The following is a 20,381-nucleotide window of genomic DNA, read 5'->3' as shown; positions in this document are numbered from 1 at the left end:
CACTTCATAAAGAAAATATTAAATTTCAAAAAGAAGCAAAATTCCTAGGAGTCACCTAGGAGTCACATGGGCTCCCCACATCAATAACGTGGTCAACTCCTGCCAAAAAGATATCAATCTAATGAGAGCCATCAGCGGCTCTCACTGGGGAGCTGACAAACAAACACTATTAAACATATACAAAACTCTTATCCAAGCAAAAATGGATTATGCCGCTCCGGTTCTCCACTCTTTAACAGATAAACTGGAAAAAAAGGCTCAATTCAGTACAATATAAAGCCCTCAAGATAGCCCTGGGGACTAGAAATGGCACCTCCCTAAATACCCTACAAATCATCACAGGCATTACATCAATACAACTCAAATGCCACCAATCCGCGCCACAAACCCACATATCCATCCATTAAAATAATATAGCCGTTTAACCAGCCACCCACCCATAGCCAACAACAACAAGCCCACTGCCAATCACGTCGACACACAGCATTGGCCCCACCACCCAACCCCCGCGCTAGGCCCCTGTTTTTAAATTAGGTTACCTACCCATATCCACCTTATAATTTATTTTAATTTATTTTTTATTTCATTATTAATAGTTACACATCAGCTTAACTGATTACTTCTGTCACTCTACCTATCTTAGTTATTACACCCCAATAAAACTTGGTTAATATAGGACTTTTTCATCCCTCTTCGGCTCTCTACGGCCACTAAAACCTCAACCTCTCTTCTCATTACTTTATCCCCCCTCACTTACAGTTTTTTGGGCTAGACGTTTATTATTATTCCCACTATTTTATATTTTATAAAAACCGTCTGCCCCGAGTGCGAAATAGCCAGAGGTTGAAGCGCTCGTAAAATCTCCAAAATATCTATCTCATTCAGTCTTGCTTGACAACGGTATAAGGATCTATACCGAAACGTCCCTTTTTACAGTATTAAAGAAGTTGTTATCCATAAAATTGTGTCTTCCTTGTCAGGGTTTTGTAGTTTGCAACTGCATGGAAGATTGACTTATTTCTGTACTGGTAGCACTGTCTGTCCAGTAATGCATCATTTCAAGTTCATCACCAATACTCCACAAGAGTGGCATCGATTTCTGGATGGAAGCCAGTACGGGACATTTCATCTGACACAACCACATGATTATGATAATGAAGGACCTCCTTGCTGTACCAATAGCAAACAACAAAGGGATGACGTGTAACTGGGGCTTGATTCCAGTAAGCACTTCTATTCCATCCAAAGTTATTACAGGAGTAATATTCAGCAAAGTCCATATGGACAATAAGATGATGGACAGGTAGGTTTTCTTTCAGTTTCCTTATCTCACTGTATTGTGTTCTGATTCGTTGGGGGAGGTCGGGTGACATCTATGTTGGCTTTGTTCTTGGTGAGGCGGGAAATGAGTGATTGGGCCTAATGTAGGGTATGGTGATTCCGATTGGCGTGGGGGCTGGTTTGGGTCTGGGATCAGAGTTCTTGAGGGTCTTGCTGATGGTTTTGGAGACGAGGTGGGCAGGATAACTGTTGAGGGACGTAAAGGTTTCCCTGGGAGGGTCCAGTTCACTGCTGAGGCACGTCGGGTGATAGTGGCGATGATGGCTCGTTTAATCTGGGGATGGTTGCAGGAGTGGTAGTGGATGTACTGGTCTGTGTGTGTGTTGGCTTGCGGCACACTGCTGTTCTTAGTCCATCATCAGTAGTTTGGAGGGACACGTCTAGGAATGGAAGGTGTTGATTGGTTTCGGTCTACATGGTGAACTGGATTCTCTAGTGCTGGGCGTTGAGATGTTTAGATGTGGTGAATGTGTCGTCTACTTTCCGGTACCAGCAGACGGGTTGGAATGTTGCTGTAGAAAGGGCTGTTTTTTTCGAAGGATGTCATGAATATTTCAGTGATGTGTGGAGATAGAGGGGATTCCACAGATAGTCCGTGGAATTGTTTGTACATCTTGTCCTTGAAAGTATCTCACCATAAACAGCATCATCAACCTAGCCTCGCTAGCTGTTTTTACACATCCCATTTTACTTTCAACGACAAGATCTTGTTCCAAGAAAGAGCACACATTCTTCATTGGGAAACGTTTAATCATCTTTCTCTAATATCCCTTTTTATGTCTACACAAATTAGCTTCTAGAGAGATTCTCACGATCACTAGTTTTCATTAGCATGTCATGACGTGAAGATTTGTCTGCAACATGAAAAGCGATATGTAGGATGTTGTGAAATCACGATTCCACTTTAGTTAAGCAGAATGGCCTTGCACACACTACTAATGGCGGAGCGTCGAATACAACAACCACAAACATGTTAATATGCCTAAAACCATTCTTCTCTCTACTGAAGATGTATGATCATGTATTATGAGTGAGTGAGTGAGTAAGTGAGTGAGTTGGGTTTAACATTTTTACAGTTATATCACGGCGTGTCCGCTTAATGTGGGAGGAAAGCCCGAAGTGATTGAGGTCTCAGACGTTTACCATTTCGGTGAAACCCACGAGCACGGGTATGGTGCTGACGAACCTAGAAACAAAATCAGAGTGAACCGGGATTCGAACCCACACTCATATATTTCTGGCGTGCTCAAGGGACGCAACTCTGCACAGCGAATCGCGGCGCCTTAGACGACTGGGCCACCCGTGACCCTCATGTATTATGCATGTTCGTGACAGTAGTGTTGAACCGGCTTCATTTACGGATATTCACTGCATGATCTTTCCAAAATGATCGACATTTAACGTAACTGTTACATCTGTCCATGCTCCACTTTAATAACGCGTGTAGCAGTGTTAACCATGACTAACTGTCCTTATTAGCATAACATGGCCACAATGAAACATTTCCTGTCTCATTTTAATGACAGCTATCAGACAATGATTTCCTGAAGCGATAACTCAGAACTGTGTTCGCAGACCTTCGATTATCGGCAATGGAGACTGTTTGTGTTTTCATCTTGCTTGCCTGGATTATTGTGTGTATTCCCGCTGACAGTGGAAAAATCGGAGGTAGATCCATTGTACTTTATGACATGCCTATTTCCTATTTGATATCAATTTGAGCTGTTTATATGATTATTGGTGCCAATGCTAGTCATGTCATTTGTGTGAACATCCCAAAGTTTTTGTTGTCAATAAATGAATTGATTATTTTTTATCAAATCTTCCAATAGCATAAATGACAATTCTTAATATAATCTTTTAAATTCTTCAAGTGCAAAAATGATATTTCGAACACAAAATATTATTCCGTAGTTTAAAGTATTGTGAAATTAAATTAAATTGGTATTTTCAAGCCATCATAGGCTATGGAAAACTATTTGGTAGTTACAATTGCTCATTTAGCAGTACATGACAATGCTGTTGAACAGAAGGTCAAATTGTCTTTTAACAGAGTGCCCGGCAGGCTGGACGCAAGTTAGCAGAAAGTGCTTCAAGTTTGTGGAACTAGAACAAAGTAGATATGTGGCACATAAGGCATGTAGCAATGACTCATCTTCTTTGGCAAAGTTAAGCAATGATGAAGAGAACAAAGCTGTTCAAGGTAGGTTGAAATCTGGATTCGTACGAAAACTTTATGATTTGATTCTCGTCTTACATGAGTCAACGTTATTTGCATTTAAACGTTCAGAATGCAACATATAAGGTGGTCGAGGTGTCACTATCCATGGCCGCCAGTCTTTCAATAGCCATCTATTCCTTAAACATGTCTCGCATATCAATCATGGGCATATTCTTCATTTCTTTTTCCGTCATGCACATCTCACAGATTGTACTGCACGTCTCTCGTGAACACAGCTTCAGTTGTATATACATGTGCGGCATGCACATCTCACAGATTGTACTGCACGTCTCTCGAGAACACAGCTTCAGTTGTATATACATGTGCGGCATGTACATCTCACAGATTGTACTTCCGTCTCTCGTGAACACAGCTTCAGTTGTATATACATGTGCGGCATGCACATCCCACAGATTGTACTTCCGTCTCTCGTGAACACAGCTTCAGTTGTATATATATCTCCGTAGGACGCATCTCACAGATTGTACTCGCACGTCTCTCAATGAATAAACTGGTTTTTTCCACATGTATATGTCCCTCACAAGCTCTCTAGCTGAACCTACATGTCTATTTCATTGAACACTCCCTAGTTGTACATGTATGTCTCGCAATGAACATACTCTCTGTTTGTACCTACACGTCTCTCAATGAACATACTTTCTAGTTGTACGTGCATGTCTCTCAATGAACATACTCTCTAGTTGTACGTGCATATGTCCCTCACTGAACATACTCTCTAGTTGTACGTGCATGTCTCTCACTGAACATACTCTCTAGTTGTACCCACATGTCTCTCACTGAACATACTCTCTAATTGTACGTGCATATGTCCCTCGCTGAACATACTCTCTAGTGGTACGTGCATGTCTCTCACTGAACATACTCTCTAGTTGTGCGTGCATGTCTCTCAATGAACATACTCTCTAGTTGTACGTACATATGTCCCTCACTGAACATACTCTCTAGTTGTACGTGCATATGTCTCTCACTGAACATACTCTCTAGTTGTACGTGCATATGTCTCTCACTGAACATACTCTCTAGTTGTACCTACATGTCCCTCACTGAACATACTCTTTAGTTGTACGTGCATATGTCCCCCACAAGCTCTCTTAAAGGGATATTGTCCTTGTCAATTTAATTATTGAAGTTTGTGGAAAACCACTTTGCCTGTAAACTCAAATGTTAATATGTCCTTCAGCGAAGTTGTCAACATAATGACTGTTTCTAGATCTTATCAGCGGTTACGGTGATGCGTGGATCGGAAGTTATTATAAGACCAAACATACTGATGAGGTAAGAATGAAACACCATTAAAATCGTAATGTAAGCGAAATTGTGTGTTTGTTGGTGTGTTAGATTTTGATATTTTTCAATCATAAGCAGTCTCTGTTTAAAGCAGAATCGGACAATGTTATAGTTAGTATGACTATGGGTTTATAAAGCAAATTCACCAGCAGTGGCAAGACGGTGATACTCAGAATGCATTAATGCAGAATGTGGCACTATTTCCTGACAAGCGCTGACATATTAGAGGCTCTCAGTAGAGGAACAACTCGATCGAAGTAAGCCATGGGTCTCCTTGAAGCAGTGGGTCCGTAATAGTTATGAAATGCCCCCTGTTAAAAACATAACTTTTATTTATTTAACTATGGGCATAAACGAGGTAATTGTAACAAACTGATGCTCAAATTGATATAATTTCTAATATATTTGATAACAGTTTTTCAACAAATGCGTCAGTCCAGATAACGTAAAACAGGCTAAAAAAACATGAGCTCCAGGCCTTTAAAAAGAGGAAGCATTGCGATCTCAGGGAAATTATTTTGATGGATGTGTAATAAAGGAAGGACGCTACATCACCCATTCAGACAGTATATTTTAAAAGAGGTTAAGTCAACATTCATGTGTTCCTGAGTGAGTGAGTTTGGTTTTACGCCGCTTTTAGCAATAGTCAAGCAATATCACGGCGGGGGACACCAGAAATGGGCTTCACACATTGTACCCATGTCGGGAATCGAACCCGGGTACTCGGCGTGACGAACTAACGCGTTAACCACTACGCCACTGGTGAACCAGTACTCCTTGTAATGTGATGGCGGGATATAATTTGGTTGTTTGGTTGGTTTGTTGTTTAAAGCCACACTCAGCAATATTCCAGCCACATGACGGCGGTCGAAATAATCGAGTCTGGACCAAGTAATGAAAACATATTTAACGCATGTGTGCGATGGACCGTTCTGACGTCTCACACCGATATTGTAAAACATATTTAACATGTGTGAGATGGACCTCCCCGGCGTATCACACCAAAATTGTAAAACATATTTAACATGTGCGAGATGGACCTCCCCGGCGTCTCACACCGATATTGTAAAACATATTTAACATGTGTGAGACGGACCTCCCCGGCGTCTCACACCGATATTGTAAAACATATTTAACATGTGTGAGATGGACCTCCCCGGCGTCTCACACCAAAATTGTAAAACATATTTAACATGTGCGAGATGGACCTCCCCGGCGTCTCACACCGACATTGTAAAACATATTTAACATGTGCGAGATGGACCTCCCCGGCGTCTCACACCGACATTGTAAAACATATTTAACGTGTGCGAGATGGACCTCCCCGGCGTCTCACACCAAAATTGTAAAACATATTTAACATGTGTGAGATGGACCTCCACGGCGTCTCACACCGATATTGTAAAACATATTTAACATGTGTGAGATGGACCTCCCCGGCGTCTCAGACCGACATTGTAAAACATATTTAACGTGTGCGAGATAGACCTCCCCGGCGTCTCACACCGATATTGTAAAACATATTTAACATGTGTGAGATAATGATAAGGCTAAGATCTTATGAAAATTACACTACTTGGGCCCCACGTGCCATTGTCAAATGGATAGTACGATCCACACTTGCACAGAGCTGAGAAAATCGAGACTGGTTATTCTCTGTCATGTATTTGAAAGCGAATCGGGAAAGGCATCTACATGCTGGTAATTGGGATCTAGAAGAGCATATCGAAACAACACATGTTATATTCTTAGGCGAGGTTTTATATTCAAAGAAGACCGGGGGTGGGTAATGGGATCAGATTTACTAAATTTTCGGAAATTATATTATATGTACATTTCTTGTGGATTTTAAAAAGGGCCGAAATCACCCAGGTAGATTTCAAGCTATGAAACAATAAAATTGCAAATATAGACGGTACATAATCTTCAGTTTGTTATAATTTGAAAATAGTGGATTTGGTTCACAACTCGATTTAAGCAATTTTGCTTATTGTTCATGTATTTAGGTTTAGATTTTCTATGTGAGTACATTGATTTTGAGATAAAATGAGCATTCCAACATACAAACTGACTTGTTCAAAGACACTTATTTGATTTCCTCAATTTTGACTCTTAATTTTACTACTTAAATAAGCCCCCTTTAAGGGTTCTACTGTGTGGAGTTTTACTACTTAAATAAGCCGCCTTTCAGGGTTCTACTGTGTGGAGTTTTACTACTTGAATAAGCCGCCTTTAAGGGTTCTACTGTGTGGAGTTTTACTACTTGAATAAGCCCCCTTTAAGGGTTCCACTGTGTGGAGTTTCACTACTTGAATAAGCCCCCTTTAAGGGTTCTACTGTGTGGAGTTTTACTACTTGAATAAGCCGCCTTCAAGAGTTGGTCGCTCTATAATAGTGATATTGAAGCGATAAACCAGTTCGATTAACTTGGTATCCGATAAATATGCAAATGAGGTTACCTCTTATCATTACTTATTATTTCTTTAGTTAGTGAGTGAGTTGGGTTTTTAACGCCGCTTTGAACATTATTCCAGTTATATCGTGGCGTGTCAGCTTAATGTGGGAGGAAAGCCCGAAGTGATGCAGGTCTCAGACGTTTACCACTTCGGTGAAACCCACGAGCACGGGTATGGTGCTGACATACCTAGAAACATAATCGGGGCGAACCGGGATTCGAACCCACAATCATAGGTTTCTGGCGTGGCCAAGGGACGCAACTCTGCACAGCGAATCGCGGCGCCTTAGACGACTTAGCCACCCGTGCCCCCTATTATTACTTTAAATACGCTCCATAAATAGTCTACATGCTGAACAATACTATTGTCTAATGTTCCCATTAGGTTCAGACAAGGCTTTCCAAAGATGTCTGTAAACAACATGGCTGTACACCACTTGGCACTATATGATAGGAAAAGAAGAGTTTTACTGACGCAATCATTGGTTTCATCCACAGTTTCTAAAGTTACTTCAGTGGCAACCAGTCTGTCTTAAACTTCGATATTCTAAGAATGCCATAATATTGTAAATATATATTGTTAGATTATACGTTTAGTCTCCTCTATGATATTTACGATATAGATTAATCTATATAAATTCATAGAGTACGTTAATGGTTCTTTTTTTCAGAGTGCTGTTTATAACTGAAACAAACTGTCACATTCGTCATTCTTACGATATAGATTAACTTATTATCCTTATGTTTCTTTTCAGCCGGACTACTTTAACATGCCTGAAATATATCGTTCAATGGAAGGCCGATGCACAATAATGTTGGCAAGAACTGGCAGATGGCAACATCTCGCTTGTTATAGACAACGCCCTTATGTATGTGGAAAACAGGCTCGTAAGGAACACACGCATCTATTCTACGACCCATAGATGTAACCATATATGATAATGGATATTGGTACAAATTAGACTAGCAGAGGAGAGCTACTTGTAGAATTAATCGCTAATTACATGTGTTAATATACTTATCAGAGATTAAAACTCAAGTATCTAAGTTCCTTCTTTGCCTATGACAAAGACGTCAGCACGTAGAGAACATACACATATGTCGGTACAAACGTCATCTGATTGAGTTGTTGACATTTTCAATTGGTGTTTGATAGACGTACTTTGGCTACTCATTTTGGTTGGTTCTTTACGTTATATGAGGTATGATTACTTAGCACAACCTGCCAAAAACCTTGTGTCACTTGTAGAGACGATAATGGATCCATTTTAAGCACTCCTCAAATTCGTATTGAGTTTACTTTTGAAGACCCATTTATATATATATATATATATATATATATGACCCGTGAAGATCCGGGGTAGAATAGGTCTTCAGCAACCCATGCTTGACTATGCTTATCGTAAGAGGCGACTTACGGGATCGGGTGGTCAGGCTCGCTGACTTTGTTGATGCATGTCATCGTATCCCAATTGCGTGGATCGATGATCATGATATTAATCACTGGATTGTCTGGTCCAGACTCGATTATTTACAGACCGCCGCCACATAGCTGGAATATTGCTGAGTGCGGCGTTAAAAACCAAACCAAAACCATTTATATATATTTATACTTTAAATGGCACCGAGTCCTCTCAAAACTCTTTTGATTAGTTCCAATTTCACCAAATTCTCTTATTTGAACATTTAAGGAAATGTTTCGTCATAGGTTCAGCTTATTAAAGGAAATGTCACTGGTTTGGCTCACCTTGGAAGGCTTCACTTTCAAGTAGCAGTTGGTTAACTGACTTAGCTTACTGAAGAAGGCGTCATTTAAAAGATAGATATTTGGAACCAAGCGCTTTAGCATCGCTATCTTAAAGGGGTCACAGGTAGTTATAAACTATGGCTTCATTCTGAAATGTCACTTCGACAGTCTTGTTCAGTTAATTAAGGAGACCTTCAGTTGCAATGTTCTACAGCTCACTGCTCTACATCACCAAGAAAATCTTCCCTTCCGATGTCACATGTACAGATCCCACTGGTTGAATGCTCTTGGGAAGCCATCACTTTGAGATCACGATTATGTTACAAACAAGGCCTCAGGTTAACAGTGCTCTCTCTTGAAATGGCCTTAGGAGAAATTGAGAAAGGTTTCACTTTGAAATGTCCAAAGGCTCTAATTAAACACGTTACGGTAGGATGATTTGGGGTTGAACTCTTGGGATATCTTGAGCTGACTTGACCTTCACCCTGTCAGGAGTAAGATTTAAATGTCTTAGGAATGCACATTTAAAGGTGATTTGTGAACTGAAGATTCACTTTAGCAAATTAAAACTATTTTGATAAAGATTATAGGGCTTAGGTTAGTACTGATAACAATGGTATACTTTCGTTTTGGATTTTCTGTTTGAGTAAAAACTAATATTATCACATAAGGAAGAGAATATATGGATGTGAACTTCTTTTTTAAAGAGGTTGACATCCATATGTTCCCTTCCTTATGTGTGTCACTTCTAAATGCCTTTCAAAGACCTAATCGTATTACGTTGATCCCAAACAGCATGTAAGTCAGTAGAGTAAACATGCTGTATGTGGTGTTTAAGCTTGTGAACCTGGATGGGCTGGAGATAAATGTGAACGCCGGACTCACTGTCACCTTGGACATTTCGGTAATGAAACAACCAACATGTGTCCGTACGGATGCGAACCAGGATGGATTGGAAATTTGTGCTATAAACGTGAGTAAGATGTAAATATATAGTTGCTTGCCCTATAACTGCATTCTCTTTTTCTTGACCTTTTCGTCTGCACAATACTGAATGATGAGTGAGTCATATTGGGCTTAGCACACTTATAGCAACAGCCAAGTCATGTCACAACGTTAGTTTTGAAGTGGAAAACCTCAAGTGCCCCAGGTCATAAAAGTTTGCAAGTTTGGTCAACCACTGACTTATTAAAGAGAGTTTAAGTTGAAATAGCACCCAAATGATCTTTAATAAAACATCAATGATTATAAACATTATAATTTGATTTTGGTCGAACATACAATTTATGTTCCAGATCACGAGAGACCTACAGGTAAGAAAACGTTTTCTCTCAAGACTAGTCTATAAATGATTGTATATATTTGTCTGTGTTATCTCTATATTAGAGAGTTAGCGAGTTAATATCTAACGACACATTGGCAATATTTCAGCCATATCATGACAAGTATCTCTATATTAGTCGGTCCTAGTGACAGTAAGTGCCACAATTGTAGTTCTACGTTGCCAAGAACAATGAGAGAAACAAAGAACATCAGCAATGTTTGAACAATCAAATGGAATAAAGCATATTTCTTGCGATACAAAAAGGTCAGTTGACGACATGTGACGTCACACAGCTGCAACAATATGAACTTGACGTCATCGTGTAACATTAAACATTGAATGAAATGACGTCAGTCCAGAACAAAAGGCCCTCGGCAATTACGTTTCTTTACAGTGTTAACATTTCTGACAGACAATAGTAATATAAGGAATGGACTACTTGAAACTTGTAGTCGTGTCCCTCGTCTTGTATAATGTTAACTAATAGGCCAGGAGATTTAGAGCCAAAAAATGGGGGAACCAAAAACAAATTGCAACAGAAACAAATTGTTTTGTTTCTAACTCAGAAGTTCCTGAGTATTCACACACTAAATGTCTTCAGAAATCTCAGGTGGGAAACATTATAAAAATTAAGTTTATAATGAGCTTACCAATATTATAAAGCAAAACAATGATGGGATCACTTATTTTTATAGCAGTCTGATATCTGCATATCCTACAATATTTTTTATACCCTGTAGATGTTTTTGTTGCATACTTTATATTGTTTACATACTCGATTCCAGTGGCGTCGTTTTACTGTATGAAACTGAGGGAAGGCTACTCCATGATGGTTTTTTTGGACTGGAAAGGTGTCTCCTACTCGAATGTTGGAGCTGTGAACGCTGAAGGGGCGATAAGTTCAAACTGTAGCAAGAGCAGATTTGCGAGGAATGAGGATGGACAAATGAATCTAAATGTTCACATTCAAAACGTGTCGGGGGTTTTGGAACAGGATTGCCCGGCGGACACAGTAAGTTTGAATATGTCCAATATATACTCTGCAAAAAAAGAAACTCAAAATATATTTTAGATGTATATTTTATATATCATATCGATAATCAACAGATGGTAATCGATGGTTCAAAGTTGGCACACATCATTTTCATTGACCCATATTCCATATAACACACATAGAACTGTAGATTTTCAAGGTGAAGGTCATCTGTGCTCAATATCTGGTATGGCTAACATTAGAGTTAAAAAATAACTGGCATTCTAGTCCCATGGAAACATCCGGATCCCTCATGGCGGCCTCGGGAATGTTCACCCACTCTTCCTGCAGTGATTGTGCCAATTGTCGGAGGTTCTGTAGTTCTTGCTGATGTGCTCGCAGTCGTTGATCCAGTGCAACTGCAGGCCCATGGCAGGGCGGATGTTGTGATTCCCGAAAAAGGCTGTTGTCAGTCTTGCCACGTGAGGTCGGGTCTTGTCTTGTTGTATAATGGGAAGGACGTGTGACCGAGGTATCTCATCCGTATAACGCTGTGCCGTTTCATTCCCTTGAACTTGCACCAAGTCTGTTCTACCAGTGTAGGAGATGGCTGCCCGCATCATCACAATCTGTCCACTTCCTGTATGCAGATCCGTGCATTCCCCTCGACGCCTGTGAACACGACGTCTACCATTTTACATGGTTGTCGGCAACACTCGTCAGATATTTACGATTATAATACTTTTGCATTTCTTATGTGCATATAAAAAATATTGTTTTGTTTAATTAAGGAGGATTAAATATTATTAAAATTACTAAAATGTGGATAAATATACATTATCATATATATTTCGTCATTTTAGTAATTTGATTATGTTCTGAATATAAAAACTACAATTACTAAAATGATGATTCATCTGAAAGAAATCGCATGGGAACATCGCTTTTGTCACATTTGGAAATGTCCTCCACATATCTACGAAAAAACATTTTGGAAAGCTTTACTGATACTTTGATGTTGTAACCTGGATCAAACTACTTGTGAGCACGAGTTCTATGACGCCCTTTGAAATCTTCGTAGAAATGGCATGCTCGACAGTACCTTTAAAGGTTGTGAAATGTTGACACCCAACGCTGGAACTCCTGGAATATTGCTCGACAGCAAAGTGAGTGAGTGAGTATGGTTTTACGCCACTTTTAGCAATATTCCTGCAATATTACGGCGGGGGACACCAGTAATGGGCTTCACACATTGTACCCATGTCGGGAATTGAATCCGGGTCTTCAGCGTGACGAGCGAACGCTTTAACCACTAGGCTACCCGACCACCCTCGACAGAAAAGAGAAGGTGACAATTGGATAAAGTCATCCATCTTGTGCTACTGACTGGTGGAGATTGTTTTGTCATATATGCATCTGTCTAAATATGAAACAGATGAGTCGGTCTCACTCCTCTCCTTTATTTTGAATGGGTAAAACAGTGGAAGGGAATTGGTTGTTTGATGGTTATTGAACGACTTCAGATCATTGATATACCTGAAGTTTAAGTCAACTTCTTGGTCAAATATTCTTTTGATTTTGCTGATCCAACAGAAACAGAAATCCAGATTCATATGCATAAGGAAACACATCAGTAGGAATGGGAGCACAACTACATGTATGTGCCCATGGGATGCCCACTTCTAGCTTAAATGTGTTTTGTTAAGCATTTAATTGTGTGACTGAAGGAATAAATATGTTTTCCTGCCACTGTAAAAACTCACCGGCAGCCTGTAAACAATAGTGTCTCTATCAGGCAATCGACGCACTCGATCCACATAAGTCGACAAGCATGTGATATTGTCGACATGTGGACAATATACATATGTGTTGATGTTCATATCTAATAACTGGAAATTAAAAACAACGACCTCATAATAGTTCAAGCAATACGAAACAAAATATTTAAAACCACTGCACAGGGAACAATAAAACTATACTAATTTTGGACATGTTTCTTCACATGAACAGATTGCTGATGGGATCCTGCAATGGACGTTCAGATTTCAGATGACAAAGGGCATGGTGTCGTTTGAAGATGAGGAACTTCAAGTCCAGTGTGATCTGTCTGAAGCTGATGCTGCATATAACTCTGAGGAAGTCGAGATAGAGAAGTACAATTCTTTAGCACACTCAAATCAAAGCAATCTTTTCTTCCCTGGCTAATAATTTTATAAAGGAAATGGTTATCAGAAATACTTTGTAAGTAGAAATAATCAATTGGTTTACTTTTCTAAATGTCCGTGTCAGCCTGCGTCGAACAAAACCCTTACCATCACTGTACATGAATGGCGATGACACGAGGTGTTCCCGAAACGGTGAGTATATCCTGCCTCTTTGACAGCGACCGTCACAAAGACATTTCAAAACAAGTTCCCTAGAATCTACAGCGTTTTATTGCCTTTCTGGTCTGGGATGCTGAAAGTGTTATCAAGGTGGAGTGTCTTCCAAAAGGCCATTTAGTGTATTACGTTGTACATTTGAGGCAATTACGGGATGAAATTAAGACTAAATGACGCTGAAAGCGGAGTGCTGAGAAAAGGTACGCTCCTCCATCATGCCAGTGCACAAATCAGTCATTTGACATGGCTACACTCCACGAATGAGGCTTTGAACTCCTTCATCTTTTTCTCCTGATCTGGCCCCGTCATCTGTTCCTAAACACGAAGAATGATGAAACTGGTACACATTTTGATGGCTGTGGATAACATTGGACAGCCATGAGAAGGACTTCAACGAAACTGAGATGAAATGCCTCCGACATCATTGGCAAAAGTGTATCAATGTAGAAGGGGGATTATGTGGAAAATTAAGTCATTTTATTGTCTCTAGATCAAGTCTTTCAACGTTAGGCTCAGAACATATCAATCTCCCCTTGTTAATTACGTAAGTTAAACTTCTTGGCCAAATTCCCTTGTTTGATTATTTTGTCAGTCAGAGCAGAAATTCTGATTTGTTTCTAAAAACCAACACATTAGCAAGGAGGGGAGCACAGTTGGTGCCCATGGGAAAGCCCACTTCTCCCACCCACATGTTGCACATAGGTATTTTCTATATCTGCAATTAGTCCAGAATTTCACATGTTGTTTTCTCAGTAATTTTGAAATGACATTTGCTTGGGTGACCAATGCCCCATGGATCAACGGGTGGTATTTACCCTTACGTTTGTCGCGTAGGATATTGGTGTAAAAAGTTGAAAACAAATCAATGTTTTGACAGAATTGAATTCTTTTCTGAGATTGCAAATATTCAAGCAAATCCCTTTAGTTTTTTGAGAATCAACATTAATTCCACTTATCTCAAATCTTTTCTGTGACTGAAAAAAGCCCTCGATTATGTAAAGGATTATGGTTCACTTTTGATTTTGGGGGTACATTTGCTAGGATTTATCTCTCTTTGTGCGGATTATTATAAAGCTGTGGAATTTTTAAAACAATGAGGAATGGATATGTCTTCAAATAAGAGCCAAAGTTGATGCCCAGTTCACGCGGATTAAAACAAACAATAAATTCTGTTCTACTTGGTTCAGGATCCGAGGTAGGTCCTTAACTGTTGCTGCACAGACGAGGGTTAATATACGGACGTACATAGCAAATCCTGAAACACTGGAACCGGCCACAAACCTCAGCCTTGGTGTTCCCGTCATACTGGTGGCCACACGCCCTGAAGGTTTGTTTAAATCAAGCATATACATATTCCTAGCTTTTAAGAACCATTCAGTGTACTGTTGGCACTTGCCTGATAGCGGTTTTGGTATCTACACCGAAACGTCGCTTTAGTTGTAATAAAGAGTGAGTGAGTATGGTTTTACGCCGCTTTTAGCAATATTCCAGCAATATCACGGCGGGGAACACCAGAAATGGGCTTCACACATTGTACCCATGTCGGGAATCGAACCCAGGTCTTCGGCGTGACGAGCGAACGCGTTAACCACTATGCTACCCGACCGCCCCTGCTGGAATATAGAAGTTGCATATTCAAGTATATCCATAAAACTATATCCCGTGTTCGTCATAACAACTTCTAAATGTCACTCAAAGAAGATATAAACTAACCTTTGTAAGAGATGTCAGAGCCGCCAGCAGACCTGATCTCGCAAAACAAACACAGTGTACATTTAAAGTATATCGTCTCTTTGTTTTCACCATTGAATGAACAACAACATTGAAGGCAATGCTTGATACTAGGAATGTATCTGGGGACATGCACATGTCTCGTCTATCTCCATGAATTATTCTTGATCTGAAAGCCCGGGTCAGAATATGTCTTCAGCAACCCATGCTTGCCGTAAAAGGCGACTATGTTTGTCGTAAGAGGCGACTAACGGGGTCGGGTGGTCAGTCACGCTGAATTGGTTGATGCATGTCATCGTATCCCAATTTAGTGGATCGATGCTCATGATGTTAATCATCGGATTGTCTGGTTCGATTACTGGCTCGATTACTTACAGACCGCTGTCATATAGCTGGAATATTGCTGAGTGCGGCGTTAAAAACAAACAAACAAACAAACAAATCGTAATCTGAATTGTCCATCGTCTTGTTTCAGTGGATAATGTCGTCAATCCGTTGTTTTCCCCTCGAAACTGCCAAGCTGCATCTCCCGATGGGAAGCTTTTTATACCACTACAAAACTCGAGAGGGTCAGTATAAGGACGAACTATAGTAACATGTCATGTATTTAGGCTTTCTATCAGCCATACACTATTTGGTACCAAGGGAAAGCTGTACTCAGCAATGTTCATGTTGTGCACTTTGCCTTTTACTTTGCCCTTAAATTTAATTTACTATCGAACTTGTCCCTAGAACGCCTTGGTGGAAAACTATTTCTGACAGTGTGGGGCATCGAAATTGCCTACAGAAATGTTGTTATTTGAGGTTGGCATTTAATTAAAAAATAATTCATATATTATTGAAACGGATGGCATACACCATTTGGGATGTCCGACCGTGAACAGTTTGTTGTGTAACGAGGTGATTTCAACAGTGAGATGCATAACTCTGATATTGGTATGAACAGAACTAGTTTTTGTTTGTCTGTGTGTTGTTTACGCCGCATTCAGCAATATTCAAGCCATATGACGGCGGACTGTAGATAATCGAATAGAATAGATCTTCAGCAACACATGCTTGTCGTAAAAGGCGACTGACGGGATCGGGTGGTCATGCTCGCTGACTTAGTTGATGCATCGATCCTAATTGCGTAGATCGATGTTCATGATGCCAATCACTGGATTGTCTGGTCGAGACTCGATTATATACAGACCGCCGCCATATAGCTGGAATATTGCCGAGTGTGGCGTTAAAAAACAAACAACATGGTACTTATCCCTTCGAATTAAATGTTAAATTGAATAGGTCGCTATGAATGAGTGAAAATATTGCTTCACGCTGCATCCGGGACATCACTTCTCTTCGCGGCAAAAGGCCGCCATGATGGTCAGTGTTTCCATTACTCGCTCTCAGAATGTCAGTCTTGCTTTTACTGGAATGTCAATATATACTTTGAAAAAGTGACAGTTGATATTCATTATGATTGTTTTGACGCTGGGTGTCAACACGCATCAATGCTTCATGGATGAATATTACAGTTTATGCTTGAAATGGCGACCTATTTTGTTTGTTTGAATCAGTAGATGAACATTGTGGGCATTGAATCACTTATAAAAAGCCTTCAAAAACGTGTGTATTTAAACATTGGTTTTGTATACTTCACTCTCATTAATGAAATGCATTGAAAATGTTAGCAAAAGGTGTTTAACATAAATGAAAATGAAGCAAGCCTTGCAAGGTTTAATTCTTAATTGCACACAGCTGTGATGACGCCACGCTATATATTGTGACTCAAGGTTATGATATCACAGTCGAAGAACGTAAAATACAAAGCTCTCTCTTTATCACATAATTATGAAATACAGACTCTTGGTTGATTTCTGTCCTGATTCTGCATAACATGTGTTTTAACACATACTTTGAATACTTAGAGATTATATACATTTTGGATTATGTAACATACACTTGTATATATATTTATTTCAGTATATCTACCGACAATACGTTTCAATAAGAATTTACTACCTTGGCAATGCGGACGCCAGATCAGTAATTCGATAAGGAGTAGACTGAAATCTCCGAGTCACAGATCGGAATTAAGTGTTTTTTCAAAGTCCCAATAAAATGTCAATATGACAATCATATTTTAGAATACTGCATTCTGATTGGTTCGCACACAATTATCGATTCTACGCCAGAAAGTTATTTTGTTGATGGCATCACTTTGTATCAATAACACTTCATTCACAAATCCGACCTGTTGTCAATTATTTCAAATGATGATTCTGCTTAATAAACGTATCGAACGTGTTGTAGATATCCTGGTATATTATAATCAAGTGTGGCAATACATTGTAGACAGAAAACGTCACGAATAACGACCTCAAGCGGACTCGGTCAGTTTCGTATGAAATTTACAGGTATCGAATCTACACTCTAAACTTCCAAATTAAAAAAACCAGAAGGCGTATCTACATAATGTGTGGCTGAAAAGAAATGCCTATTAGAGAACACAAAGTATATGACCTGTTCGTTGTAAACATGAACTTGTGTTAGGTGAACTACAGTATTTTTGAATAAAGGCGTAACATTGCTGTCGTGTTTACCTAAGTAATCTGAGCTTCTCTTTCAGCTGTCCTGTAAATTGGAGAATTCGAAAGACGGAATCTGATCACGGTCTTCTTGTTTCGGAGATGTTTCGCATGTTTCACTTACCAGGATACACTGAAGTGGTCTTCAGTTGCACATTTGCGCCCTGTTTCACCGTTTTCCAGGATTGCTTTAAGGTAGTTTGTTGTCCTACACGATCGTGTAAAATATTATATGGATTTACTTGATTCAAATATTAAGTTAAACAACACAAAAGAATACCATTGAATGTTTTTTTATTGAGAAAATCGAGATTCTAAAGATTGTTTGAACAAAGTGATGATCTCAATCAATTGTTTGTGTCTGCAAAATACACAACATTCAGTTCCAAACGAAATTCATCAAGATATAAACAAACTATCGTAGCTATATTGCCTACATTTATCACTTTCCTTTATACAACGTAAACTCACGAGGACCTCGTTAGAATTGGTTTGGTTTGTTGTTTTACGCCGCACTCAGCAATAATCCAGCTATATGAAGACGGTCTGTAAAAAAACGAGTCTGGACCAGACAATCTAGTGATTGATATCATGAGCATCGATCTACGCAATTAGGATCGATGCATCAACTAAGTCAGCGAGTCTGACCACCCGATCCCGTTTACGACAAGCATGTGTTGCTGAAGACCTATTCTACCCGGATCTACACGGGTCACCTCGTTAGACAAATTCAAGACAACACCATAGAACATTCAGTCTCGATTTTCTGCTGTCGAACAGAATACATTGGGGGAAAGGGCAAACAATGATGACAAATACACGGCCGTAGTTAACTTTATTTGACAGGAGGGGGGAGATATTTGTACAAGTATCACTTGTCCCCAACTTGATTCAAATCTTGTCCCCAACTTGATTCAAATAAAACTGTTTTCTATATATAAAAAATATAGGGGGGGGGGGGGGGGGGGTGGTGTCTTCGGCACTGAAATAAATGAATGGATCACAGAAACTCAGCGATGACACCAGGTGTTCGCGAAAAGGGCAAGCATTTCCTGCTTTATCTTAATCCACTTTGTTGAAGCTATTGTCATCAACATCATATCAACTGACAAGCTGTCAGACATACAGTACAAGCGATGTCCTGGTCTGTGAATTTGTTTCAGCTGATTTAGCAAGACACAGGTTTCAACTTGTCTCCATGTACTTCCATAATTCACGCTACACATTTTCTTAATAAAATATTTTAACGTGATTAATTGCTTTCCACAGCGATGCTATGAATACTATGGATAAACGGACCTATGGAACGAGGAACGGTGAGAATACGATTGCTTATCATCATAAATTAAATCAATTTTCCATTGAAATTTTTACATTTGCCTTGCAAATTATCTGTCACGGTGTGCATATTTTTCAGATTTTAACAGCAACATGGGTAACCACTCAGTTGATACAACAGCCAATCAACATTACCTGTGTCACCACTCAGTTGATACAACAGCCAATCAACATTTCCAGTGTCACCACTCAGTTCATACAACAGCCAATCAGGCTTTAACCAAATGCATTTGTTTGTCACTTCTCACTTTAATAAAGGCTATAACCAAATGCATTTGTTTGTCGCTTCTCACTTTAATAAAGGCTATAACCAAATGCATGTTTTTGTCGCTTCTCACTTTAATAAAGGCTATAACCAAATGCATTTGTTTGTCGCTTCTCACTTTAATAAAGGCTATAACCAAATGCATGTTTTTGTCGCTTCTCACTTTAATACAGGCTATAACCAAATGCATTTGTTTGTCGCTTCTCACTTTAATAAAGGCTATAACCAAATGCATGTTTTTGTCGCTTCTCACTCAATAAAGGCTATAACCAAATGCATTTGTTTGTCACTTCTCACTTTAATAAAGGCTATAACCAAATGCATGTTTTTGTCGCTTCTCACTTTAATAAAGGCTATAACCAAATGCATTTGTTTGTCGCTTCTCACTTTAATAAAGGCTATAACCAAATGCATGTTTTTGTCGCTTCTCACTCAATAAAGGCTATAACCAAATGCATGTTTTTGTCGCTTCTCACTTTAATAAAGGCTATAACCAAATGCATTTGTTTGTCACTTCTCACTTTAATAAAGGCTATAACCAAATGCATGTCTTTGTCGCTTCTCACTTTAATAAAGGCTATAACCAAATGCATTTGTTTGTCGCTTCTCACTTTAATAAAGGCTTTAACCAAATGCATGTTTTTGTCGCTTCTCACTTTAATAAAGGCTATAACCAAATGCATTTGTTTGTCACTTCTCACTTTAATAAAGGCTATAACCAAATGCA

General features: G+C 39.4%; 1 protein-coding gene across 1 annotated transcript; it reads left to right on the top strand.

Moving 5' to 3' along the window:
* The first annotated feature begins 2,932 nt into the window (after window positions 1–2,932).
* On the top strand, window positions 2,933–19,683 carry LOC139479980 (uncharacterized). Its single transcript, XM_071262939.1, has 13 exons — window positions 2,933–3,009; window positions 3,395–3,544; window positions 4,794–4,858; window positions 8,081–8,213; window positions 9,911–10,045; window positions 10,368–10,385; window positions 11,182–11,408; window positions 13,380–13,522; window positions 14,938–15,077; window positions 15,957–16,050; window positions 18,093–18,246; window positions 19,321–19,367; window positions 19,469–19,683. The coding sequence occupies exons 1-12, from the start codon at window positions 2,934–2,936 to the stop codon at window positions 19,342–19,344; spliced, it is 1,359 nt and encodes a 452-aa protein (XP_071119040.1). The 5' UTR covers window position 2,933; the 3' UTR covers window positions 19,345–19,367; window positions 19,469–19,683.
* The last annotated feature ends 698 nt before the right edge of the window (window positions 19,684–20,381 follow it).

Source organism: Haliotis cracherodii, unplaced genomic scaffold, assembly GCF_022045235.1.
Source record: "Haliotis cracherodii isolate W230 unplaced genomic scaffold, xgHalCrac1.p SCAF_4, whole genome shotgun sequence".
In the NCBI taxonomy this organism is placed as follows: domain Eukaryota; kingdom Metazoa; phylum Mollusca; class Gastropoda; order Lepetellida; family Haliotidae; genus Haliotis; species Haliotis cracherodii.
The sequence above is the reverse complement of the archived record's forward strand: the minus strand, read 5'-3'. Positions and strand labels throughout refer to the sequence as shown.

Excerpts from the sequence above, each read along its gene's own strand:
- LOC139479980 (XM_071262939.1), top strand. The coding sequence starts at position 2,934 with ATGGAGACTGTTTGTGTTTTCATCTTGCTTGCCTGGATTATTGTGTGT. Across the intron at positions 8,214-9,910 it reads TGTATGTGGAAAACAGGCTC|CTTGTGAACCTGGATGGGCT; the intron begins GTAAGGAACACA and ends GTGGTGTTTAAG. Across the intron at positions 11,409-13,379 it reads AGGATTGCCCGGCGGACACA|ATTGCTGATGGGATCCTGCA; the intron begins GTAAGTTTGAAT and ends TCACATGAACAG.